The following is a 26,483-nucleotide window of genomic DNA, read 5'->3' as shown; positions in this document are numbered from 1 at the left end:
CCCCCTCGTTACTTCCAAAATGCTACCTCAATAATCAGAAAGCACGACAAAGGATCCAGAAGGGAAGGGACATTGTGGGGAGGAGGATGAGTGTTTAGTGTAGAAAGGAGGATAAGATAGCCAGGGGCTGATCAACGAGAGATCAGCATACAGTAGGATTAGTCAGGGATGCTGGGAGATGGATCTTGAACAACGGCGAAATTTTATTACTGGATTTCAGTAAAGGGTTAAAAGTACAAAAGTTAAACTTTAAAGACTTTAAACAGAATGCTTTTAACGAGAGACAACATACTTTCAAAAAAACTACCTTCTGGTATGATACCTTGAATCTACAGATTTTAAAGTTGCCTAAGGCAAAAAACTAAGTAATTTTTAAAAACCGTCGTATGTTTTCAGGTTTAAAAAAAAAAAGTCGCATAATTTCATAAGGTCTGAGAAGCTCGCCAAAACCAAACCTAACTGAATTCTCCTTACGTAAACGAAGACTAAGCCACAAGATTCAATGACCCTAAGCAAATACGCTGCAGAAGACCGTTTAAAAATAGAATACACAAAACTACCACAGGAAACAATTCCGGAAGCGGACTGGGTTATCTTCTGGAAACCCAGCTTTCGTGCTTAAAGACAAACTATTCTTCCCCAAACCAAATCTCCCGATCCCTAAACATTAAGTTCTCACATGTCAGTTGCCTATCTGGTGTCTCCACCCCACCCCAATGATAAAAGCTGTAAAATTCTCTTTAAAAACGTCAGGCAGGGACCGGTGTCCGAGGCACGAGGGGTATGCAGAGGAAGGCGGCGTGGAGGGAAGGAGCCTGGGGGGTCCGGCCTGGCAGCGCCGAAGCGAGAAGGAAGGGGAGTCCCTGGGGCCAAAGGGGGACCCAGACTTCCCCAGGCAGCCGCGCCGGGCACGCTGCTTTTGTTGAGCTGGGACCACGGCCCAACCTGGGGTCCGGGCCCTCGCCCGCCCAGCGACCCTGGCACTGTGCGCCGTTGAGTCCCCTTGGCGGGCGCCCGTCCCTCCTGCGCCCGGCTCTGACCTCTGCCCACCCCGGTGCTGCCCACCCCGGCCCGGACTCGGCCGCAGAGCGGGGCTTTGGCCTGCCGGGCTCCGAGACTGTGTCCCCACCCGCGTCCCCGGCCGCCCGCGCCCCCGCGCCCGGGCCCTCGGGGGCCACCTCACCTGCATGCCCGGAGCCCCCGGGTCGACCCCCGTGTCCAAGACTGCGATGAGCACCCCCCGCCCATCATACTCCGGGTAGCGGCAGAGGAAGGAGGCGGCTCCGGTCTCCTTCTTCGGCAGGAGACCGTGAAAAGGGAAGGGCTCCTCAGTCGCAGCGGTGGCCATGGACGCAGGATGGAGGACGAGGAAGCGGCAAACTGCCAGACTGCGCGCGGACTAGCAGCGCGAGGACACCCGTGCGGCCTCGGGCCGGAGGCGGGGGCGAGGGGCGGGGTCGGCCCGTCTCCCACCAATCCCGACCTGCCAGGGAGCGGTGGCCAATCACGTGCTGCCACGTAAGCCAACGGCGCCGCTCTCAGGAGCTAGGCCCGAGTATTGCCTGGGCTGCAGTGAAGGGGGAGGAGTCTGAGGACATTACTGGAGGGTTCGGATCTCGAACCTGGGGTCTTGAAGAGGCCCGCGCTTGGGGTTTTTAGGCAACAGCAGGCCTCCAAGCAGAGTCCTGGTGTCCCGGACCGAATCACTCCCCGAGAGACGGGCAAGGAGATGGACCGCCAGCCAGGAATAAGGGGAACCCTTCGCTGGGCAAACGATAGTTTCCAAACTTAAGGTTGTGGATGAAACTTTTTGGTGCGGCTGCTGCAGGGGCCCCAGCCCCGGGGTGCTGCTGACCCGAGGCAAGGGAGCCGGCGCACTCACGCCTAGCCGCTAAGGAGTCTGCGGTGTCGGCGAAAGCTCCGGACATGATTTTGGAAGGTTGTAGGTTAAGGGGTGTAGACTTTGGGTTCCCCTGTGTTGTTATGCCCCTTAGATGGGGGTGAGGTGGTGAGGGGGAGCAATAGGGTGGAGACAGGCAATAGTTTCAGTCAACAGGAAGTGGGTTGTTGGTCATTCCGTCGCCTTTGTAGCCAGTAACAAAGCACGAGACTGAAATGGGCCCCTCCTATCCTCTGCTGATCCTTAGCTTCCGGGATTTCTGAAAAACATCTTTTTTTTTCCTCTTACACTGAAGTTTCTGATTGCTCCTTACGGCTGTCCACTCAATTATAGAGCCATAATTTTCAGTTTTCCAAATTCACAGTGCCTGCCGTCAGTTGCTGCAAGCTGCATAGTTGTCCTCTAATGATCTTTATGTGTATGCTCATGCCAGGGTAATCTTAGCCTTTTATTGTGCCGAAGACCCCTTTGGCAATCTGGTGAGGCCTATTTCTCAAGCAGTGTTTTAAAATGCATACAATGAAATAGATAGGATTACCCAGGAAATAAATTATGTTTAAATGCAGTTATCAAAAATACTAAAGGCAATTTTGTTATATAGCAGGAGCTTTACCTGTGTATATAGTTACAGGTGTGCTTCTTTTGCATTAAATAACAGGAGCTAGGGCCGAGGCTAATAAACTACCATAACTTCAAAATAGTGAAGAATATAATTATTTGGAGATAGCGGTGAAAACTGCACTATGATGAACTGATTTTTATTGGTGACATAACAGCATAACTACCCTGGTTTTTGCCTACATTCATACTTGATGTGAAAAAAATTAAGAGGTGTGTATCTTTTTTCTACGGAAGTTTTTGAACCCCTTGGATTCTGTCTATGGACACCAAGTTAAGAATACCTGGTATAAAGGAAAGCCTTATGCATGCGGTTTCCAACCCACATAATTTCAGAGATCCTCCATTAACTCTCAAAAATTATTCTTATGGCTGTGCAATGGTTTCAGTTGATTCCTTGATCATTTATTCAGTCCATAAGTCTTACACAAGCATGTTCTCTTTAGTGCAGAGGAAAAAGAGAAAAGTTGAATGTTTTTCTTCTTATTCCCAACTGTTTACATTACCTCTAGAAAAGAATTTCAAATTAACACAGATGAAAACAGAATAACAAACTCGCAGAAGACATTCAGTATAGAGCTTATAGTGATAGAATAGAATGGCTCCCAGTTTCAAATGAACCATAGTCCAATCACTTCATTTTATAGATGAAGAAACAAAGTTAACTGACTGTCATGGATTACAAAACAGGTTAATGAAAACACTGGATTTGTCTTCTCACAATCTCTCCCCAGTATGTTCTACCACACCATGTGCATGACTTTGCCAGAGTATCACCCAATGAATAAATGGGGAATGAACAGTTCATTATGAAACCTAGGTGGCAGACTTTTTATTAGACTGCCGTAACAATGTTCTTTAGATTTTTCTTTTCTTTTCCTTTCCTTTTCTTTTTCTTTTTTGACACAGAGTCTCACTCTGTGGCCCGGGCTGGAGTGCAATGTCACAGTCTCGGGTAACTGTAACCTCCGCCTCCCGGGTTCAAGCAGTTCTTCTGCCTCAGCCTCCCGAGTAGCTGGGATTACAGGTGCATGCCACCACACCTGGCTAATTTTTGTATTTTTAGTAGAGACGGGGTTTCGCCATGTTGGCCAGGCTGGTCTTGAACTCCTGACCTCAGGTGATCCACCCACCTCGGCCTCCCAAGGTGCTCGGATTACAGGCGTCAGCCACTGCACCGGGCCAGATTTTTCTTTTTTTGCTTACATATCCCATAAACATGTTTTTAAAAAAGTTATGTATCCCTTTGTACAGCTGTAAAATGAAGTCTAAATTTGTCACAATTTTTTTTTTTTTTTTTTTTTTTGAGACAGAGTTTTGCTCTTCTTGCCCAGGCTGGAGTGCAATGGCGTGATCTCGGCTCACTGCAACCTCCACCTCCCGGGGTTCAAGTGATTCTCCTGCCTCAGCCTCCCAAGTAGCTGGGATTACAGGCATGTGCCACCACACCCAGCTAATGTTTGTATTTTTTTAAATAGATACGGGGTTTCTCCATGTTGATGTCAGACTGGTCTCGAACTCCCGACCTCAGGTGATCCACCCGCCTCGGCCCCCCAAAGTGCTGGCATTACAAGCGTGAGTCACTGCGCCCGGCCTGTCATAAATTTTAAAAATTATAAAGGATGTAATTTCTGGCATAGTATAAATATCGTCATTATTTAATGAAACTTTCACGTTTCTCATGTAAATATACCCAGTTGAGTGTAACTCTGATAGCTACCATCAACTATTTATAAAATATCTGAACACTTAAAAGCAGACATTTTACATCACTATTTCTTCTGGAAACTTTATTTCCATTCTATATGGAATTTTTTCTCATTGTAATTTGCATTTATAATGGAAAGGCATATTGATAATGTATCATCATCTGCAATAAAAATATATTAATTTTAAAAATTTTCCTGGAAGAAAAATGTTAAACTTATTCTTTTGGGTTATCTTTCAGTTATTACAAAGTTGATTACAACAACATGAGTAAGTCTTAAGCTTTGATTAAAAATTACAGGACAAAAAAATTTTTATTGAAAATAGAGCTCTTAAAAAGATGCTTGGTATAAATAAGTCATGCTTCTATTAATGACAGGACTAGTTAAAAGGATAAGATTTGTATGTCTGTGTCTCTTGTAAAATTGAATCATCAATTCTTAAGAAGCGAAACCAGGATATATAAGTATTACATAATATGCCCAGAAAGTGATGTGAACAAAATTCAGACGTACGTTGAAGCTCCCATTTTAAGAATCACTCATATGACAAATGTCATCTTTTGCTCTATAACCTTTGCTTAAATTGGAGAAAAGATGGATTTAATGAGACAAATGAAAAGTGTTAACATAACACACAGCAGAGCATATGCTGTTATGCTTTGGTGTTTGTTCCCTAGCCCTTGTTCCTCATAATAGATTGTGGAATGTTTCAAAAATGCCGTAACTTTTTTTGCTAATTGTGGTCTTAACAAAAATTGTTCTTGATTTAAAAAAAAGATGGATAGGATTGGTTATTGAACTTTGATATTAAATAAAGTTTTAATGATAGTATTTCAAATTGTCCTGTTATTTGATGCCCCAGAGGCTATTACACCTGCAGGTGGTACATAATAGTAAGATTCGGGATGTGCTCCTTTTCCCTAAAAGGTGGGAGACCCAGCAGTGATATAGGTGCAAAAGAGAATCATGTCTTTCCGCCACAGGCACGCTGTCAGGCAGATAAGCTTAGAAAAAAGTGGATGACTTCAGGCATCTGGAAATTGATTTCATCGAAACTATCCATGTACCAGTTTGAAACCCACTATTTTATATAACCCCTGAAATCACTTTAACTCAATACAGTCATTTACTGTTTGTCTTCAAGCCAAATGTTGTACATATTGTAAGTGCTTACATTTTTTTCCTCCTTTGATTTAATGACATTATCACTGGGGGGAATTTTTAATGCTAAGACAGTTTGTGTGACAGTTCATTGGATATTGGAAACAAGTAGAGAGTATAAGTAGAGAAACATGGATAATCTGTAATAATATATAATAATAAAACAAAAAAAATGAGGAGGAGGAGAGGCAAAAACAAGGTCAGAAGGCCTAGGCGTTGGTCATCTTATGGAGGGTAAAGTATTAATGACAGGCTGGACGCACAGCAACTTCTCTCACCCAGCATTGTTCAAAGCAGGAAGTGCTGAGTCAGATGTTTTTCCCGTCACCTGCCCCATTTGAGGCTGCAATCCAAGGCACAGGTTCTGTGGAAGGCAATAGCTTTCTATGAATCGCCTTCCTTGCAACTACGGCTGCAGCCTATCGTTTAGAGAATATTTTAAAATTTAATTTTCCAAGACTCTAGAGATTGCATAAGCATCCTACATGTGCCAGCCGCTGGGCTTTGAAATCTTCCTCTGCCTTGCAGCGAGGCCGCACCTCCCGTGGGCGGCTCCCAGCCCGTGATTGAAGCGGAGGGATGCTGGAGCAGATCTGTTCCGGGAGGCGGGCAATTTCGTGGACTGCTGTCTCAGGCTCCAGGACTCCCCGGCCGGCTTTGCCAAGTTGGACTGCGTGGTGGTCCAGGGCGCTTCCACCCAGCCTCTCTGCCTCTCCTACTTACTCGGCGTCAGACTTGCATCGCGGCCTGATGCCTCTCCCAGCTTTTTGTGGACCCTTGACTACCTGACCTCGCTCAGGCACTAACATGTATCCCTGCTCCTCAGAACACGTCCGCCCCCACCCCGAGGACCCGAAACTAAAATAGCTCACACCGAAGAAACAGGTTCGGATGCATGAAGGTTCGCCACTGCTGCCCCCCAAAGGCAAAAGCCGTCGTTACCATTTCTACCAAAGGTAACTGAGTCCAAAAGCCAGGGCGACCTGATCAGCAAAGTTTAAGTTACAAGGCCGTGCCTGGCTGTATGGAAGCCTGATCAAGTAGTTCTGATTTCTTACATGGAGAGCAGGACTGAAAATGTGGGAAATTCCATAAACATAGGAAGGCTTTCCAATGATGCCAGGAAATCGTGACAAATATCCACTTTGCTAACATACCTCCAAACCAAAGTAAACTACACAACATCAAGTTCCAGGTACTTGAGCCTCCAGTAATAAAATGGTAAACTAAGCAGTTTGGACCAGGCCTTCTGGTGAAAGTGAGAACTGGACAATGTATGAAAAATATCTGCTTGAAAGATACCTTCCTGAAGGATCAGAGAGCTAACAGGGTGGTGAAGAGTTCACGTAAAAGACATAAATTCAGAGACTTAAGCCTAACATTTGAGACAGCTTTGCCTTTCAGGGCATTTGCCAGTGCTTAAAGAGGTAGCTGAGAGACAGAATTTTTTTTTACAGCCTCCCAGGGCTATGGGTACAAGAGTGGAGGCCAGAGAGCCTGCCAAGAGTGGGAACAGCATGGAAAACCTATATTTTGGGTTGAGGCTGCAGAGTCCACACCCAACAAGTAGGAATAAATTGAAAGTAAACTTAGACTGGCCGCAGAGGGATATCACATTACAGATAATATTAAGTCCTGAACTTGGATCAAGGTGATTATTCTCAATGGTATATGTTCATTGGAATCATCTGGAGAACCTTAAAAATATCGCTACTTGAGCCCACAGATTCCCAGAATTCCAGATATTCTGATTTAATTGGACTGGATTTTCGCCTGGGCATTGAGATATTTTATATCTACCCAGATTATTCTAATGGGTAGCCAAGGCTGAAACCCACTCAGCTAGTTCTGCCTGGCAGAAGCAAAATACTTTAAAATACCTATATTTACTGCATTCAGGAAGATAAAGATATAGTTGAGCATTTGGGCAGAAAATCAGAAACTTAAAAAAGACAAAGCCAATTTAGAAAGAGCCAAAAAGAAATTTTAGAACTGAAAAATACAAAAGCAAAACAAAATTAGGAACTCAGTTTCTTAATTAAGAAACTCGGTTTCGTAATTAAGAATGAGTTTCATAGTTACTGTCATTTAGCCAAAAAGAATTATAGATTGCAAGAAAATACTAAAAAATACCTGGAAAAATAAAAGGATGAAAAACACAGAAGAGATGAAAAGAGTAATAGATGTAATAGTGGGAAGTTCTAACAAGCTTTTAGGAAATGAGAAAGAAAATGCTTTAGAAGCAATATCTGAGTGTTGAAAGCCTATATATTCAAAAAGTCCGATGGCCCTGAAGCAAGATAAATTTTAAAAAAATCTACATCTGGGGACATCATAGAAAAAAAAAATGAAAAGGCAAGAGTAGTTAGAGAAAAAAGATTACTTTCAAAGAAGCAGCAATTGATTGACAACCGATTCCGAACAGAAATGAAGAAAACCAGGAGACAATGAGACGACAGCTCACCCATGCTGAAAGAAAATAATCGCCAACCCAGAATTCTGTAGCTAATGAAAACATCCTTCAAGAATGAGAACATGATCAAGACATCTTCAGAGACGCAAAGGCCGAGGCAATGTGTCACCAGAAAGACAGCAAAAAGTAAATACTAAAGGATATTCTTTAGGCAAAACAAAAATGGGCCAGGCACAGTGGCTCACACCTGTAATCCCAGCACTTTGGGAGGCCAAGGTGGGTGGATCGCGAGGTCAGGAGATCGAGACCAGCCTGGCCAACATGGTGAAACCCCATCTCTACAGAACTACAAAAGTTAGCCAGGCATGATGGCGGGTGCCTGTAATCCTAGCTACTTGGGAGGCTGAGGCAGGAGAATTGTTTGAACCTGGAAGGTGGAGTTTGCAGTGAGCCGAGATCGCGCCAGTGCACTCCAGCCTGGGTGACTGAGTGAGCCTCCATATCAAAAAGAAAACAAAAGACTCAGACACCCCAAAAGCTATATCGAAGTTGAATCAATTTCAGAATGGTGTCTTTTATTGTCAGTTAATGCAAGAAATTTTTTAAAAATGCCTTCCCAGGCCAGAGATGGGGAGATGTACTTTTAGCATTATACAGCTAGGGTTATTACTTTACACAAAAAAGAGCCAATGTTATGTAAATAGGAGAAATGTGATTTTTTCGTATAGGAAAAATAGGTGCTTTTGACAGGAAATTAATACTTGGAGTGGTGAGGTGTGTTTAATTTCACGTATCTCACAAAACATGGTGAAATCTCTCACCATTTTCCTCTCATCTGTGGGACCAGAGCTGCCTTTTCTCTCTTTCTCCCCAACAGCTCTGAACAGCTGTCCTAGGGACCAGAGGCTCACCCTTCCCTCTGCAGAACCAGTAGAAACTGGGCAGAACAGTGAATCCATTTACCTCCAGAGGACACTAGAGACTGTAGGTTTAAAGACATAAGAGAATTATGTGGCAGATGGCCTTGATTATTTGTGTGGGGCAGATGGTATGTACGGGGAAACACAGAGCGGGGGCTTAGGCAGGAGCTTCCCTTCGTGGGCAGCATCTTGCATCTGCAAGCTTAATCCTGGGCATGAGGCCCAATTCTATGCTCCTCTTTGTTGCCTTCTCCAGCTGTGAGACATTCACTGGAATTTTCAGTAAATAACTTCTTAGGACCTCTGTGTTGATCAGGGATAGTCCAGGCTATGCTGTGGCAGAATACAAGCCCAAATTCCGGCGAGCTAAAAGACATTGCCCTTGTCTACTCATGCAGCATCTCCATTCCCGGTTGGCTGAGAGCTCTGCTCCAAGCTGTCACACCTTTGGATTCAGGTTGAAAGGCTGCACTGTCTGGAATGTAGCTGGTCACCACGGCAGGAGAAACAAGAACGTGGGGAAATAGGCATCAGCTTCCAGACGTTCCATCACTTCTGCTCACATTTCATTAACCAAAGCAAGTTTCATGGCTGCGGCCAAGTTCAAGGAGGCAGAAAAGTACAGTTCTATCGTGTGCCCATGGGGACAGTCTTCATCCATTCAGGCTACTATAACAAAATACCGTAAACTGAGTGGCTTGTAAATAATAGAAATTCATTTCTCACAGTTTTGGAGGCTGGGACATCCAAGAGCAAGTTGCAGACTCAGTCTGGTGAAGGCCCATCTTCTGGTTCATAGACAGCTGTCTTTTTACTGTGTCCTCACAGGGGAAGGGGTGAGGGAGGTATCTGGGGCCTCTTTTATAAGGGCGCTAATCCCATTCTTGAGGGCTCCACCTTCAAATACCATCACTTTGGGGGATTAGGTTTCAACACATGAAGTTTAAAGGAACACATATGCAGTCCGTAGCAGGAACAATAACTTGGACTTTTGGATGGTCCTGATTGCCCCCACAGCCTCACTGATGTCCACTTTGTTTTCACCCTAGTGAAGCATTGGTAATGGAGTATCTATGAGGTGGGGGACTGGCAGGACTTATTTCCTGGTGCCAATGAATGAGGTGAAGAAACCGTAGGAACCAGCAGATGGTGACAACAGTGATCCGTCGCTGCCCTCATTGCTCATTGACATAAAACAGTCCCACCAGTGCCGTGACAGTTCTCAAATGCCATGGCAGCAACCCAAAAGCTATACCTTTTTCCGTGGCAACTACCTGGAAGTTACCTCCCCTTCCCTAAAAAGTTCTAAATAACCCAACCCTCAGTTTGCGTTAACCCGCCCCTTAATTTGCATGCAATTGTAAGTGGGTATAAGTGAGTATAAACCCAGTTGCCAAGAGCCCATATGCTGCTCACTCTGGGTGCACTGCAAGGAGCAGTGCTGTTCAGTAAAAGGTTGCTAACACGACTGGCTTGCCCTTGAATTGTTTCCTGAGGGAAGCCAAGAATCCTCCCAGTTTTGGTGCTCTCATGTCCTGCATCATCTACAACAGGAAGTGCCCCCCGCTCCATGTTTAGTAACCTTGTGTGAACTGCTAGACAGACAGTAGGAGGCCTCTACTCATGGATAACCCCCTGGATAGAAGAAACTACCCCAGGTCATCTGAGAGTCCTATCTTCCCAACTATATACCACCTAGCACTTGAGTGCTTCAGAAATGGTGGTTGAACTACACTATGTCCTCCCTGGCCAAAGAATTGTGTTCTACCATACCCAGTGATGTCTCACACAGCTTCTAACTCAGAATAGGTTCTCAAATCTTTGTGCATTTGCCCAATTTATTTTAATATCAAATGTTTATACTATTTGGTAGTTACTGATTGCATAGTCTCTCTAACTCTATTACTTGGTGTTCTTAGGAGTGAGAAAAAAAGAATAATACAAAAACAGGATAACATTATGTGTTGTAGTATCATAGAGAGAAAGGAATGCCCAAGAAACATTGCAGCTTGAAGAGTGTAAAATTCTCTAGACTTAAATTGTATATCCTTCCAGAAATGTCGTATGCATACAAAGAATATGATGCATATATTTCCTCTTTCCTTTTTTACACAAATTGTAGTATACTATACTCACTGTCCTGCACTTTATTTTTTTCTTTGTTTTTTGCTTCACAATATTTCCTGATGAATATTCGTACGTAGAATTTTATTCTTTCTTGTTAATCAGGCGTACTATTAATTTGTTTGGATATATCAGTTTATTTAACTCCATGTGTTTGTTTTTAAATCTCTTGAGAAGCTGGAAATGGGTCCTTTCTTGCAAGTACAGTTGTTTCCAAAACATAAGCCTTTTCGGTAATGAAGGTCATCATTTACTTTAGTTCTGACAAAGTCAGATGTCTGTATATGGCTTACATAAGTTCCACTCCCATCCTTAGAGGCATTCAACCCACAGTCCCTGCTAAGTGGGCCGGAAGAATGTAACCCACTTACCTTCTGGCCACAGACGATAGACCAGGAGTAGAGTCCTGACCCGAGGCAGAGAAGAAGCAAATGGGTATGTAGTGTGTGATGGGGGCTTACAGTGAGCTTCTGATCCAATCAGCTTCTGCTTTTGGGTTGACAGGTGATTCCTTTGTATCCTTACATTTGACACTTTTATTTGACATCATATGGAATTTTCCCTTACTTAAAGCAGCTTCTGCTAGAACAGGGCATATAGTACTTATTTTGTTTCACCTCAATTCCTGATGTATATTATTCAGCAAAAACATTCTCTCACTGAATTCCATGACAATAAATCACCATGAGGACGGCAGACATGTATTAAATCAGACAAGCCATTGTCCAAGGTGTAGTTCCTGCCCTGTGGTGCTTCACTGGATAGGCTCATGCCTGGACCTGCCTAACTGGGGCTGTTGTCAATTGTGGCACCTGCGTGGGACTTCATAAAACCTGTCCATCTGCCCACATTTGGAATGTCAGAAAAACTTGCCAGGTTTAAGATTCCAGTTAAAGGCAAATCTCAATGATGATCCCGAACATCCTGAAGTGAACAAGAGAAGCCAACAATATGGTAGCAAAAGCATCTGGGCAGCAGATAAAGGGTTTTGTCTTCTAGGTCTAGGTCTGCCACTAATTAGCTACCTGACCTTTAGCAAGGCCTCTGCTTCCTCTGTCATCAATTTGGAAGTTATATGAGTTAAATGAGGCCGGGCTTGGTGGCTCACACCTGTAATCCCAGCACTTTGGGAGGCTGAGGCAGGCGGATCACTTGAGGCCAGGAGTTCAAGACCAGCCTGGCCAATATGGTGAAACCCGTCTCTACTAAAAATACAAAAATGGATGTGGTGGTGCACACGTGTAATCCCAGCTACTCGGGAAATTGAGGCATGAGAATTGCTTGGGTCCGAGAGGCGGAGGTTGCAGTGGGCAGAGATCGTGCCACTGCACTCCAGCCTGGGCGACAGAGCAAGACTCTCTCTCTCTCTCAAAAAAAAAAAAAAAAGTTACATGAGAAAAAATAGCTTCCACAGTGCTAATAACTATTTGCTATTTGCTCTTATTAAAATGTGACTGTATGTAGTAGAGACTCAATAAACAAAACCAAAACTGGTCAGATTTACACCACCTCAACTTAAGACTTACTAAAGTACACAATTTTTTTTTAAAAGAGGACTTCTTAGTTTGCAAGAAATGTTTTTAAAAATCAGCTTAGCCATATAGTAAAGGGACCTTGTTTTCTTGAGGTGAATCATCAAAATTTACTTTATAATTTGTCAAATATTTTATGGACAGATACATTTATACTGTTTCTAGAATCTAATTTTTTAAACAACAGACATGTCTGATCTTGAGGCACTATTCTTCTTTTATAAAATAATGACAAATAGAAAATTGGTTATAAAAATCACTTTGTGTGTATATTCATGTGAACTGGGGTGGTCACATATTGGGGTTCCAGACAGAATTCTCTGAAGTCTTCTAAAACTGACTGTAAGTATTCATTTAGAATGAGCCAATTCCCAGTGAATTCATAAAGCTGTTTTGGGGTGTTTTGGAGGTGGTTTGGGGAATATAAAAGGAATAGGAGAAGGTAGGAAGGAAAGAAAAGAGGCTTTATAAAAAATTAAATAATTAAAATCTTTTTTATTAATTGATTTCTTGAAGATTTTGTATACATATTTTTTAAAACAAAATGTTTAACAAAATTGCATAATATATGCGTGTGTGTATACAGTATACAATATATAAAATACACTCACATTTACATATGCACACGCAGACCCCATACACGCTTTAAAATCAGATGCAGATATCTATTGCTTGAATACTAAGAAAAATATTTCCTCAACTAGTGTCTCCAAACCTGCCCGAAGATCTGAATCACCCAGCACTCTTGTTAAAAATACAGTTTACCTGGGTTCCACTTCAGAGCTACGGAATCAGAAGCCCTAGTAGAAATGCATCGCAATTTGTGTTTTAAACAAAGATCCTGGGTGATTCTTGTCATCAGGAAGTTTGGAGAACACTGACCTAAACTGTATTTATTTGCTGTACTTAGTGCTGGTATAGCACTACAGTCCGGATAATTAAAACTGGGAAGTTTCTCTAAGATATTTTTAAGCCATGGAGCAGTGTGCCAGTTGTCAGCTTCCTGCCTCTCCTCTTCAAATGTACCTTCTCTGCTCTGCTTTTGATACTGGAGCTGGACCCTGTAAACTTGTCTCCCTTCCCAGATGGCACAAGGTTAAGCTTTGTGCATTTTTGACTTGTGTTTTCTCTAATTTAACCCCTCTTATTTTCTTAAGAATCTACTAGGATGAGGTTCACCTTTGAAACTGTCTGTTCAAGGACCTCCACACTGCTAACTCTGAAAGCTGAGCCTCATGTTTTTATTTGACCATTGTCCATAGCATTTGACACAGTCGAGTGCTGCTTCTTCCTCGAGAGACTGTCTTTGGTTTTGAGAACACTGCTCTCTCCTCATGTCTCATGTTTTGTGGCTTCAGCTTCTTTTGCTAGTTCCTCTTTTTTTTTTCCTGACCTCTGAATGTCAGCATGATCTAGGACTCAGTCCTTGAACCTCTTCTCTTTTCTGCCTACACTTACGCCTTTGATGATGAAATCTAATTGCATGGCTCTGAGTACCATCAGCAACCTGAAGATTCTAAAATGTGAGTCTCCAGCTCGACCTCTCTCCTACATTCTAACTCCTGTTTGATATTTCCACTTGGATGTCTAACAAGAATATCACACTTTACATGCTCCAAACTTAACTATTTGTCTTCCCCAGATCTGTTCTTCTTCTAGTATTCCTCTTCGCAATTACATGAAACTTTAAAGCTTCTAGTTGCTCAGGCCAAAAATCTTGTCTCCTCACTCTTCTGCCATCCATCCAATCCATCTTCAAAACCTGTTGGCTTGATCTTCAGAAAACGCTCAGAATCTGATTACTTTTCATCACTTCCACTGCTAACATTTTCATCCAAGCCAACATGATGTTTTGTCTGCATTATATAGGAACCTTCTCTATCAGGATAGCCTGGGTTATGTTGTAATCAAAATGACCCCCCAAATCTCAATGACTCCAAACCACATGTTCTCTCTCTCTGGCATGATCATCATTGATTTATTCCCTGACATGTTCTGTCCAGGCTCTGGCTCATGGAGAAGCTGTAGACTAGAACATTGCTAGACGACCATGTGGTTAATGGAAAACAGGGCATAGTGAAGGGTATAGTGCTCTGAACACTCTGTCTGGACATCAAACATGTCCCCTCTGCTCCCATTTCATTGATGAAAGCATGGACATGCCCGATTTCAGCATGACAGGGAGGTACGGGTGATCCTTGTTAGTCACAGTAGTTATATTCTACAAGGTTGTAGCAAACATTGAGTTAGCAAATTCTGAACCACTGCTCCTATGCTGGGAAATACAGGATTATGGTCCTGTGAGCTTCTGGCTGAAACATTTTTGTCAACTGAGATACCACCCTGTTAGGTAGATTTATTTGCCAACTTCCTTGTAAAACAAGCCAGCCTCACTGATGTTCAAAACCTGCTCTTCCATACAACCCTTTTCCAGCATAATACTTAGCAGGCATTTTTAAAAATATGTATTGAGGGAGTAGAAAAGATATCAGCCTTACCCTGGGACTGAGTCAATGGCAACTTCTTGTTCCACAGGGTTAGGGAAGACTATGAGGAAATCAAAGTTGTTTGGAAAAATCCAGGTGGCATTGCTTTGTATGTTGTGATGGGGAGAGGGGTGAAATGCAAAAGCCCCTCACACCCTCCATCTCACCTCAGACTGTGTCCTGGAACCCTGGGCAGAGAAGCCCCACTCACACTCCTGCCTCTTGGGATTACTGGTGGCCATATAGTGATGGAGAATGACAAGTAAGAAGAACAAGCCGCCTGGCACGTTGGTGAAGATGGCGAGCTGCACTGTTGTGGTTGTCTTGGTCAGCTCTGCTGGGCACTGACACTATCTGAGCACACATTGGAGGCAGGATATCTGGAAAGCATCTTTGTAGGCCAACTGAGTCCCAAGGGGGCACTTCAACCTCATAGCCCAATCAGAGTGGCCTTTCCAGCCCTGCTACCTCACGTGCTCCAGCAGAGGTTTTAAAAATTCTTCCTCAGCCTCTTGATCTGCAGAGCCTGCCTCAGCTGCAAGTTCAACATCTCACGTCATCTGGCCTTTTGAATGAAATGAGTGAGCCAACCAGTAGCTGAGAAAGCTTTAACATTTTCCTTGTCCTAAGGAACATAACATAAATGTCTTTGGCTTTCAGCCTCGAAACAATGCTGTCCACATGCTTTTTAAATCAGTGGTTGTCTCATCAATCCATGTTTTCCATAGTGATATGGTTTGGCTCTGTGTCCCCACCCAAATCTCATATTGAATTGTAATCCCTTCATTACAATTCATACAACCCTTTTCCTGCATAATACTTAGCAGGCATTTTTAAAAATATATATTGAGGGAGTAGAAAAGATATCGGCCTTACCCTGGGACTGGTCAATGGCAGCTTCTTGTTCCACAGGGTTAGGGAAGACTGAGGAAATAAAAGTTGTTTGGAAAAATTGTTGAGGGAGGGATCTGGTGGGAGGTAATTGAATCATAGGGGCAGTTTCTTCCATGCAGTTCTTGTGACAGTAGTGAGTTCTCAAGAGATGTGGTGGTTTAAAAGTGTGGCATTTCCTCCTGCCCCACTTCCTGCCACCATGTAAGAGGTACCTTGCTTCCTCTTAGCCTTCCACCATGATTGTAAGTTTCCTGAGGCCTCCCCAGCCACATGGAAATGGGAGTCAATTAAACCTCTTTTCTTTATAAATTACCCAGTCTCAGGTAGTTCTTTATAGCAGTGTGAAAATGAACTAATACACACAGGTTTATAATACACTGTAGACATAACTCCAGCACTTTCTGGCGTGCCCTTGTATACAGACTGATGAATTTCCACTTCCTTTTCCTGGATGTACCATACTGTTGATTCATTAATATTGAAGTCATGGCCAACAGCACTGAACTCATGCCTGAATGACGTTTCTCTGTGTTTTCTCCGTAAGGGCACATCATAGTCTTCTTGTGCTTAGGAACTCTAGGCAGCACTTCTATTTGGGGGCCATTTTAAACAGCACTATTACCAACAAAATGTGCAAAAAACATGCCAAAAAAAAAAAGCTTGGCATTAAATAGAACCTGAAAAATATGTGGATTGTTTTCCTACTTTCCTTTTTGGATAGCTTGTTGTGAGCGTATAGGAATGCAACTGTGGTTGCCATGAAGCTTGCATATGAGCCTCAGAGCCATAATAGCCCATTTTGAGATTACAACTCAAGTTGAATTGCACGTGAAAGCTCTACATGTTTACTCCCCCTACCTTACGTTATTGATATCAGAGTGTATTTTTATATTGTGTACCTATGAACAAGGTTTTGTGGTTACAGTTATTCTTAATAGTTTTGACTTTTAACTTTAATGCTAGAGTTAAAAGTGGTTTACACAGGGCCCTGTGATGGAGAATTAAACTCAGATCACACCTGGGATTCAGACAGGCATTGCTGCATTTGCGGCACTAATATAAGTGAAGGAAAAAGAGTGATGATGGGCAGCAGGTGGTCTACTATGGAGCTAGAAGGGAAAGGGGAGAACCAGTCTTGCAGGTTACATTGAGCCTTGCTCAGAGTGGAGGCGGTGGGTGGGGGTGATTTGGCCCATGGATCCCTGATGTGTGCTCATGTTGAAGAGTGGGATTCCTCCACTGTCCTGTCCTGTCAGGGTAGCCAAGGAAGGGCTTCTGCTTCCAGTGGGAATGAGACATGATGACCTTTACAGTTCCTTCTAACTTTCAGAGGTTGCACACTGCAGTAGTAAAGTGCACAGAGTGGAGCTAGCCTGGATGGGTTTGAGTCCTGGCTCTCTCTCCTGTCAGCTCTGTGACTTGGGGCCAGTGACTTAACCTCTCTGTGCCTCAGTTTCCTCATCTAGAAAAAAATAGAGTTGCTAATCCAACAATAATACCAATTCCATAGGGATGCTGCAAAAATTAAATGACTTTGTATAAAATATTTAGAACTATCCCTAGCACATGATGAGAGCCAGAAAAGTGTTTGCCTTTTTGCTTAAATGGCTGTGATATTTAAAACTGGCCACAATTGATAGTTAACTGCAAATCTACATATTGTAAAGAAGCATGCTGTCCTGATAGTAAACTTTTAAAACACATGTTCAGCTTTATAATTATAATTCCACTATAGTTATCATAAGCAGAAGTACACATTTGTTTATTCTTTTATTGATATAAAATTTGATTCAATATTTATTTTGTGTATATTATTAAATCCTAGAAAATGTGTCTTGAAAGCAATGCATTTAGATTGGCTTTGCAATAGTGCCACCTTCTGGTTGAATTCCTTCTTTACAAGCCAGTATCTTGTCTAGACTCATCCTACTGCTCTTGGTAAATTGTGATTTTGTTCTAGGAGATACCTGAGTGAGGCATGGTAAACCAGTCCCAGCAGACCACTCCCTGAAGATGTTGGCTTGATATGTGCTGGAAGATGAGAAAGCATACAGAATGCAGGACAACATAAAGAAAACAGAACCGAGAAGTTATGCTAAGTATATAAACAAACCAAGAGTATGGATTGGAATGCTGTTTTCTTTGGACAGATCAATATTCTTTTGGAAAGATAGAATGAAGCTGAATAAGTTGCAGAAAAGGTCAAATAAAATGATTGTGTCCAAAAGACTAGGGTTTTTCTACAGTTTGGAACAAACAGACAGAGGCAATGCAGTGTTTAATGACTGTTCTGAAAAAATAATGATATTGTGTGGCGAAGGAGACTCTCACAGCCAAAAGTTATGAAAGAGAGCCACACTCTATAAATTATAGCAAATTTGGGAACATATTAGGGTGAAGGGAGATGGAAAATAAAGTACGAACATACTATATAGTAGGTATTTTACCTATATGATCTAAATTTAGTTGTCTAGACAACCACGCCTTACAATTGGTCTTATCATCCTTTCAGACATCAGAAAACAGAAGCTCAAAAAGTTAAGTATGTTGCCGGGCGCCGTGGCTCACGCCTGTAATCCCAACACTTTGGGAGGCTAAGGCGGGCGGATCACCCGAGGTCAGGAGTTCGAGACCAGCCTGGCAAAACCCTGTCTCTACTAAAAATACAAAAATTAGCTGGGCGTGGTGGTGGGCACCTGTAATCCCAGCTACTCCAGAGGCTGAGGCAGGGAGAACTGCTTGAACCTGGGAGGCGGAGGTTGCAGTGAGCTAAAATTGCACCACCACACTCCAGCCTGGGCAACAGAGTGAGACTCTGTCTCGGGGGGGCAGGGCAGGGGGAAGTTAAGTATCTTGGTCAATTTCATAGAATAGCTGACAACTGTCTCTGATTCCAAAGGCTATGCTAATGCTAATGTACCATATGTTGCCCCCATTTTCATTTTATTCTAATTAAATAATTTATTTATTTATTTTGAGACAAGGTCTTGCTGTGTTGCCCAGGCTGGAGTTCAGTGGTGCGATCATAGCTCACTGCACCTTCAAACTACTAAGCTCAAATGATCCTCATGCTTTGGCCTCCCAAGTAGCTGGGACCAGGCCACCACACCTGGTTAATTTATTTTATTTTATTTTTTGAGACAGGGGTCTCGCTTTGTTGCCCATGCTGGTCTCAAACTCCTGGCTTCAAGTGATCCTCCCACCTTGGCATCCCAAAGTGTTGGGATTACAGGCTGAGCCACCACGCCCGACCTGTTTTACTATTATTTTTTAATTTTTAGAGAAAGAAGAAAAAAGAGGTAATATGAGCTAATATTCTTTCAGCATTTACTTTGTACCATGCACTATACTAAATTCTTTTACACTTGTGGTCTCAGTTACATTTATTTATTTATTTATGGAGACAGGGTCTTACTCTGTTGCCCAGACTGGAGTGCAATGGCACCATCTGGGCTCATTGCAATCTCTACCTTCTGGGTTCCAGCGATTCTCCCATTTCAGCCTCCTGAGTAGCTGGGACTGCAGGCACACACCACCGTGCCCAGCAAATTAAATTTTTTTTTTTTGTGGAGACAAGGTCTCACTATATTGCCCTGGCTGGTCTCAAACTCCTGCTCAAGCAATCCTTCTGTCTTGGCCTCCCAAAGTGCTGGGATTACAGGCATGAGTCACCACACCTGACTCCCTCAATTACTTTTAAAGTTATTTATTCAGTTTCTTTTCCTCCTTGCCTGTAGCCAAAATCCTCACTCCCATCCTCACAGGGTGCAGTTCTAAGGAGTGCAGTGCACACTCTTTTGCATGTATGTGCTACTGGCAAAATGTGTATTGCTGTTGTATGTGCCTTTATTCTAACTTATGTTTGTTGTATTGTCTTATTTTGTTTCTTTCTTTGTTCACTCAACACTATTTTCAAAATCTCTATGTGTTGTCCTGTGTACACCATCCAACTACCTCCAACAGCTGGCTAGTGCTCTATTATGTGCTTGCGGCCTGGTTTACCCCTCCATTTCCCAGGGATGGCAGAGCAAGGACCGTCTCCGCTTATGCTTCGTACAGAGCTGGGTGAGAATTCCTATGAGAGTCACACCCAGGATCCATCCTTGGTAGGCCACAGTGAACAGTCTACCTGCATTTCGACAGGGACCTGTCTGACTGCTCCCCAGAATGGCTGCTGAGAATCGGGCCAAGGCTCACCAGCAGCACAGGCAACCCTATCTCTGTGTCTCTCTGCTAGCAGTGGAATTATCCAGTTTTCTAAGTTCTTCCTGTCTGATTAGTCTAAAATGAAACCTCATCATTGCTTGAATTTGCAGTTCTGATATCCAACGTATTTGAAACACTCTTGATAAATGTACTGGCACTTTGTTTCCTAGTCAGATCTTTTGTCCATTTGACTTGTTCTTTTTGATTTGCAGGAGAGTGTCACATAAGGTTCTATTATTCTCATTTTTAGAGATGCAAGAATTTACTCTCAGTGAGGTTCAGTGACTCGTCCAAGGACATCAGAGTAAGCAGCGAAGCAAATGTTTGAATCCAGAGTCATGCCTCTGAAAGCTGGATATTAGGGAACAATTTGGTGAATTATCTATTAACCTTAATCTTGTCTTTCTTAACCTTGTCCGTCAGGTTAAAAAAACTTCAGCATTTTGATTGTTGAGAAAGAAGATGGCTCAAAACAAAAGAGTGAATTTGTCTTTGATATATTTGATATCTCCTTTCCTTTCTCTCTCTCTCCCACATTCTTCTTTAGGAAATAGTTTATTTTTCATAAATTAAAACCAAAAGAAGATTAATCACCCCACAATTCTATCAGTGCCAGATAAGTACTATGTTATGCCAAGTGCCAGCCTCCCTTACCTTGAAAATATGTATAAGGGGCCGTGCGTGGTGGCTCGTGCCTATACTCCTAGCACTTTGGGAAGCTGAGGCGGGCAGATCACCTGAGGTCAGGAGTTCCAGACCAGCCTGGCCAACATGGTGAAATCCCATCTCTACTAAAAATATAAAAATTAGCCAGGCATGGTGGCATGTGCCTGCCATCCCAGCTACCTGGGAGGCTGAGGCGGGGGAATCACTGGAACTCGGGAGGTGGAGGCTGCAGTGAGCTGAGATCGCCCAACTGCACTCCAGCCTGGGTGACAGAGCAAGACTCCATCTTAAAAAAAAAAATATGTATAAGGTGTATAGGATGTGCCATCTCCTGTTCTAGAAACCATGAGAAACAAAGAACACAAAATTTCAGTTAGACTGGAAGAATAAGTTCAAGAGATCTGTTGTACATCATGGTAAATATAGTTAATAACAATATGTTGTATACTTGCAAATTGCTAAGAGAGGAGATTTTAAATGCTTTCACCATAAAAAGATAAGTATGTGAGTTAATGCATAGGCTAAATAGCTTGATTTAGCCATTACTCAATGTACACTTATATCAAAACAGCATGTTGTATACCATATAGATACACACACAATTTTTACTTGTCAATGAAAAAGAAAGACCACTTTCCAAAAAAGGTATTTAAAATTAAGTAATCCAGTAAAGGAAACAGAATTTTAAAGGCATCATAATATTCTAAAGAAAATTTAAGGTCTAGTTTGGAAAGTGTTATCTTTGTAAATATTATGGTAGTGATAGTTTATAATTCTATTTCTCTACTTTTCACTTACTGATGTGTCCTGGATTCATATTTCATTGAAATGTATTGATTATATTATAGAAACTATTAATTCAGACTTTTTAATCTTTATTTAAATGTTAAACAAAACTTTGAAAAAATCAGGCTCCTATAAGAGCTAGGAATGTGTTTCATTGCTAATAACAGAGATCTGAAATAACAGTGGCTTAAGCAAAATAAAGGCTTATTTTTCTTTCCTAAAACATTATGGAAGGCCGGGCATGGTGGCTCATGCTTTTAATCCTAGCACTTTGGGAGGCCTAGGCAGGCAGATTGCTTGAGCCCAGGAGTTCAAGACCAGCCTGGGCAACATGGTGAAACCCTGTCTCTACAAAAAATACAAATAATTAGCTGGGCATGGTGGCACACACCTGTAGTCCCAGCTACCTGGGAGGCTGAGGTAGGAGGATCACCTGAGCGTGGGAGGTCAAGGCTGCAATCAGCTGTGGTCATGCCACTGCACTCTAGCCTGGGTGACAGAGTGAAATCCTGTCTCAAAAATAAAAATAAAATAAAATAAAATGTCACAGTCAGATGTAGTCAGTTCTCATTGGCATGCCGGTATCAGAGAGCCAGGCTCCTTCTGCATTTCTGCTTTGCACCTGGATTTTCATCCTTAAGGTTTCTTCCTGGGTAACAGAGGCCACTGGGTTCTAGCCTTTTATATCCATGTTTTAAGAAGGAAGAAAGAAGAAGAGGGGAGGACAAAATGGATGTATCTGCCAGTTGAGTAAATATTTTAAAATAACTTTCTATTTCTTACATGGTGCTGAACTTCTCTGTCTACAGGGGAGCCTGGGAGATGTTTAGCTGCTTTCACTGCCACAATACAGAGGTTGTTTAATAAGAAGGAAAAAGAACTACTGGGTAGGCAACTAGCAGTATCTGGCACAGCTCCTAACTATCTTTTATTCAGTACAAGATCACCCACTGTGGATGTGTACTTAAATATACTGAATAACACCTTAAGAAATAACAATTTTAGGCCTGGGCACCATGGCTCATGCCTATAATCCCAACACTTTGGGAGGCTGAGACAAGAGGATCGCTTGAGCCCAGGAGTTCGTGACCAGCCTGGGCAACATAGTGAGACCTTATCTCTACAAAAATAAAAAATAAAATAAAAAAACAAAATTGGCTGGGCATGGTGGCTTGTGCCTGTAGTCCCAGCTACTCAGGAGGCTGAGGAGGGAAGATTGCTTGAGCCCAGGAGGCAGAGGTTGAAGTGTGCTGAAATTATGCCACTGCATTCCAGCTTGGGTGACAGAGTGAGACACCGTCTCAAACAAAACAAACAAACAAAATTTAAAGTTCCAGGTATTAAAAAGAAATGTTCAAACCTATTAAAATCTCTCCTCTTACTACCTGATCTCAAAATCTACCAAACTGTAACAATCAAAACAGCATGGTACAATCAAAAGCAGACATATAGGCCAATGGAACAGCATAAATAGCCCAGAAATAAATTCACTCATTTATGGTCAACTGATCTTTGACAAAGTTGCCAAGCACACACAAGAAAGGGAAGAATAGTGTCTTTAGTAAACGACGTTGGGACAACTGGATATCCACATGCAGGAGAATGAAACTAAACTCTAATGTCACACCACATAGAAAAATCAACTCAATATGGATTAAAGAGTTAAATAGACAAATGGGATTACATCAAACTAAAAAGCTTCTGCACAACCAAGGCAACAATTATCAGAGTGAAGAAACAATGCACAGAATGGTAGAAAATATTTGCAAGCCATACATCTGATAAAAGGTTAATATCCAAAATATATAAGAAACTCAACTCAATAGCAACAAACCCAAATAACTGGATTAAAAACTGGGCAAAGGACTGGAACAAACATTTCTCAAAAGAAGATAAAGAAATGGCCAATGGGTATATGAAAAAATGATCAACATCAGTAGTTATTTGGGAAATACAAATTAAAACCACAATGAGATACCATTTTACATCTGTTGGAAACACTGTTATCAAAAAGATGAAAGTAAGTGTTGGCAAGGATGCAAAGAAAAGGGAACACTTGGTACACTGTTGGTGGGTATGTATATCAGTAAAGCCATTGTGGAAGACAGTATAGAGGTTCCTTAAAAAATTAAAAATAGAATATATGATCTAGCAATCCTACTTCTGGGTATATATCCAGAGGAAGTAAAATTAGTATGTTGAAGAGATATCTGAACTCCCATGTTTATTGCAGCATTATTTACAATAGCCAAAATATGAAATCACACTAACTGTCCACTAATGGATGGATAAAGAAAATGTGGTATATATAAACAATGAAATACTATTCAGTCTTAAAATAGAAGGAAATTCTGTCATTTGTGACAACGTGGATGAACCCGGAGGACATTATGCTAAGTGAAATATGCCAGGCACAGAAGACAAATAAGGCGTGGTTTTACTTATATGTGAAATCTAAAAAAAGTTGAACTCATAGAAGTAGAGAGTAGAATGCTCATAACCAGGGCCTGGGGGTGGGGGTGGGGATGGGGAGATCTTGGTCAAAGGGTACAAAGTTTCAGTGAGAAGGAGTAAGTTTTGGAGATCTATGGTGCAGCATGGTAAGTATAGTTAATAATGATGTACTGTACACTTGAAAACTGCTAAGAGACATTTTAAAAGTTCTCACCACAAAAATGGTAAGTGTGTGAGGTGAAGGATGTGTTAGTCAGCTTGATCTAATTATTCGACAATGTATGCATATGAACAAAACATCACGCTGTACACCGTATATATGCAATTTTTATTTGTTAATTAAAAAACTAATTTAAAAAAGACCTAAAGGGAACCTCTCAATGTGCTCTGGGTCTAGTTTTCACTTCTGTAGTAGCTGCTTCATGGGGTTGGGTTGGGGGCAGTGTTAGAGAAAGAGCAGGTCAATTCTCATTTGGTTATTCATTCACTCAATAAGCAATATTTAGCACCTATTGTATTTAGGCATTACACTGTCTTGGGGGGGTAATTACTGTATTTGTATAGTGCTTTATAGTTGATAAAGAACATTCATCTGCTTTTTCATATTTAATCCTCATGTAACACCAAGAGACAGGAAACGGGCATTATTTCTTTATACTATAAATAAAGACATTGAGGAACAAGGAGGTTAAATAAGAAATGCCATTCATAAAATTAGTGTGCGTCAGATCCAGGACTTCAGCTGGGGAGTTTCACCTCCTATGAATTTTCTACTCCTCTGACTTTAGAAATTTGGTGCTGTTGCTAGTTAGGGGATCAAGGTAGTGCACTCTTTCTTTCTCTCAAAATCTGGGGTGTGTGTAGGTCAGAAACTGCCAAAGCTAGATCTTCTGGGCCACTAAGACACCTGCTTAGTTCTCTTATAAGCATTTGACTGTAGTAATTTGAATTTATTTAAATCAATAGTTCTTAGCTCCCGTTCTCCCAGCCTTTTCCTCCTATTATGAAGTTAAAATATGAGACTACTGCCATGGTTATACTCAGATTTTCACAAAAGTTTCTCCTCCTTTCATTTTGGTAAAAATAATGCAGTGCAATAATTTGTATTCAATACAGCTATTAAGGTTCAACAGTAATGATTATTTACTGCTAAATTCGGATACAAGATATGTACAACTCCCCCACTTCATCGTTCTCTTTCTCCCTCAGAAAAGCTTCTTAACACGAGTGAGAGTTTATTTGTTTAAGGAAAACCTTTATTTCCCTCTGACGTGCAAAGCTCAATGACTTTGCCACTGCACTGAATCTTGAGTCCAGTCTCACGATAAGAAAACTCCCCACCTCTCAAACTGCTCCTGGTAACGCTTCATTAGGAGCAAACACTTTCTTGAGACAAATCTCACAAATGATCAAGAGAGTTTCTATTGAGACTCTCAGGTTGAGAATCTCTGATCTAAATGTCTAAATTCAATGAGCATAGATGCACTATTTTTCACTTATTCAACCTTTCAAAATGTACTTAAAATATCAATATTCTTACAGCAAAGGCCACTAGCGGCTTCCTCAATTAATATCTGGATGCATGAAATCCTTTGTCATACTTTGATACTTTTGAGCAAAAAGGACACACTGATTCTCAATCATGGAAAATAATAAAGGGGGTTTTTTTAGACGAAAATGTGTACTGCAAAAGAATTAACCAGTAATTTTTTTTTTGTTTCTAAAGTTGTTGAACTTCTCAATAGAAAAAAAGCAGGCAGAGTTTCTGCTGATCTCATTATGAGGCACACAGACTGAAATTTAGTCTTGTATTGATACATAAATATTAAAAAATGCATATGATTTTTTCCTTTATTCCTTCTCCAAATCTGATGACCGGCAAAGCTCTTAAATTGCATGCACATATTTATGTGTCATATGTAAACGCTGTTCATGTCATCTGGATATCAGTCAGTCACCAAAACGAAAAGTAGGTTTGACAGGCCAGATCTGGCGTCTCGTAAATGTAGATTTCCATCAAAGAACAAAGACCTGAGCAGTGTTTCTAACAAGGAAGATCCTGTAGATGTCTCCAGTTCGTCTTCTATATTTGCACTTGTGAGATCATTAGTCAGCTGTGTTATTTATCTCCTACACAAAAGTATTTCAAGGTCTGTGGGAGTTTTCTCCAGTTAAGGTTAATCAATCTTTATTACTCTCAGTTTATAGCTTCCCAGATGCTTAAGTTGGTGAAGACTTTCTTGTTTTTAATTTAAGAAAAGAGAGTTCCTTATTTGTCCCCTTTCAACCATTCTTGAAGACTTGAACTCACATGGCTATTAAAAATGATGAACAGAGAGACTTAGATTTTCACTGAATGTCTCTGAGAAACATCTGCAGCATAGCATATCATGATAAAGTAAGAATAAGGGAGGAATGTTAACAGTTTTAGTCTTTGAAACTTAGTATGTTTCCCCTGAACCTTTTGAAAACCCATAAGCTCTACATTTTTAAACTGAGGAGAATTACAATGTAATTTGTTTAGCTAAATAAATCATTTATACAGGAGGAATAATATTTGTGCTAAGCTCTAATTTACTATGAAACAAAGAGCTAGATTTAATGTAATTGTGTT

General features: G+C 41.6%; 1 protein-coding gene and 1 long non-coding RNA gene across 5 annotated transcripts in view; one reads left to right on the top strand and one right to left on the bottom strand.

Annotated features, from left to right (window-relative positions):
* Window positions 1–2,046, bottom strand: part of TPP2 (tripeptidyl peptidase 2) — an 82,765-nt gene extending 80,719 nt beyond the window's left edge. For 2 of the 4 annotated variants that reach the window (XM_031001305.3, XM_055360686.2), the window contains exon 1: window positions 1,184–1,980. In XM_031001305.3, coding sequence (XP_030857165.1) covers window positions 1,184–1,348 — 165 coding nt within the window. In that variant the 5' untranslated portion in view covers window positions 1,349–1,980. Of the gene's footprint in view, window positions 1–1,183 lie in introns of all 4 variants that reach the window. The other 2 variants (XM_019039824.4, XM_004054707.5) reach the window with 2 other exon arrangements.
* Window positions 1,612–18,160, top strand: LOC129526491 (uncharacterized). Its single transcript, XR_008671149.2, has 3 exons — window positions 1,612–1,939; window positions 3,997–4,093; window positions 17,718–18,160. It is a non-coding gene; the product is annotated as an uncharacterized lncRNA (long non-coding RNA).
* The last annotated feature ends 8,323 nt before the right edge of the window (window positions 18,161–26,483 follow it).

This window comes from Gorilla gorilla, chromosome 14, assembly GCF_029281585.2.
Source record: "Gorilla gorilla gorilla isolate KB3781 chromosome 14, NHGRI_mGorGor1-v2.1_pri, whole genome shotgun sequence".
Taxonomy (NCBI): domain Eukaryota; kingdom Metazoa; phylum Chordata; class Mammalia; order Primates; family Hominidae; genus Gorilla; species Gorilla gorilla.
Note: the sequence above shows the minus strand (reverse complement) of the source record. Positions and strands in the feature narration are given on the sequence as shown.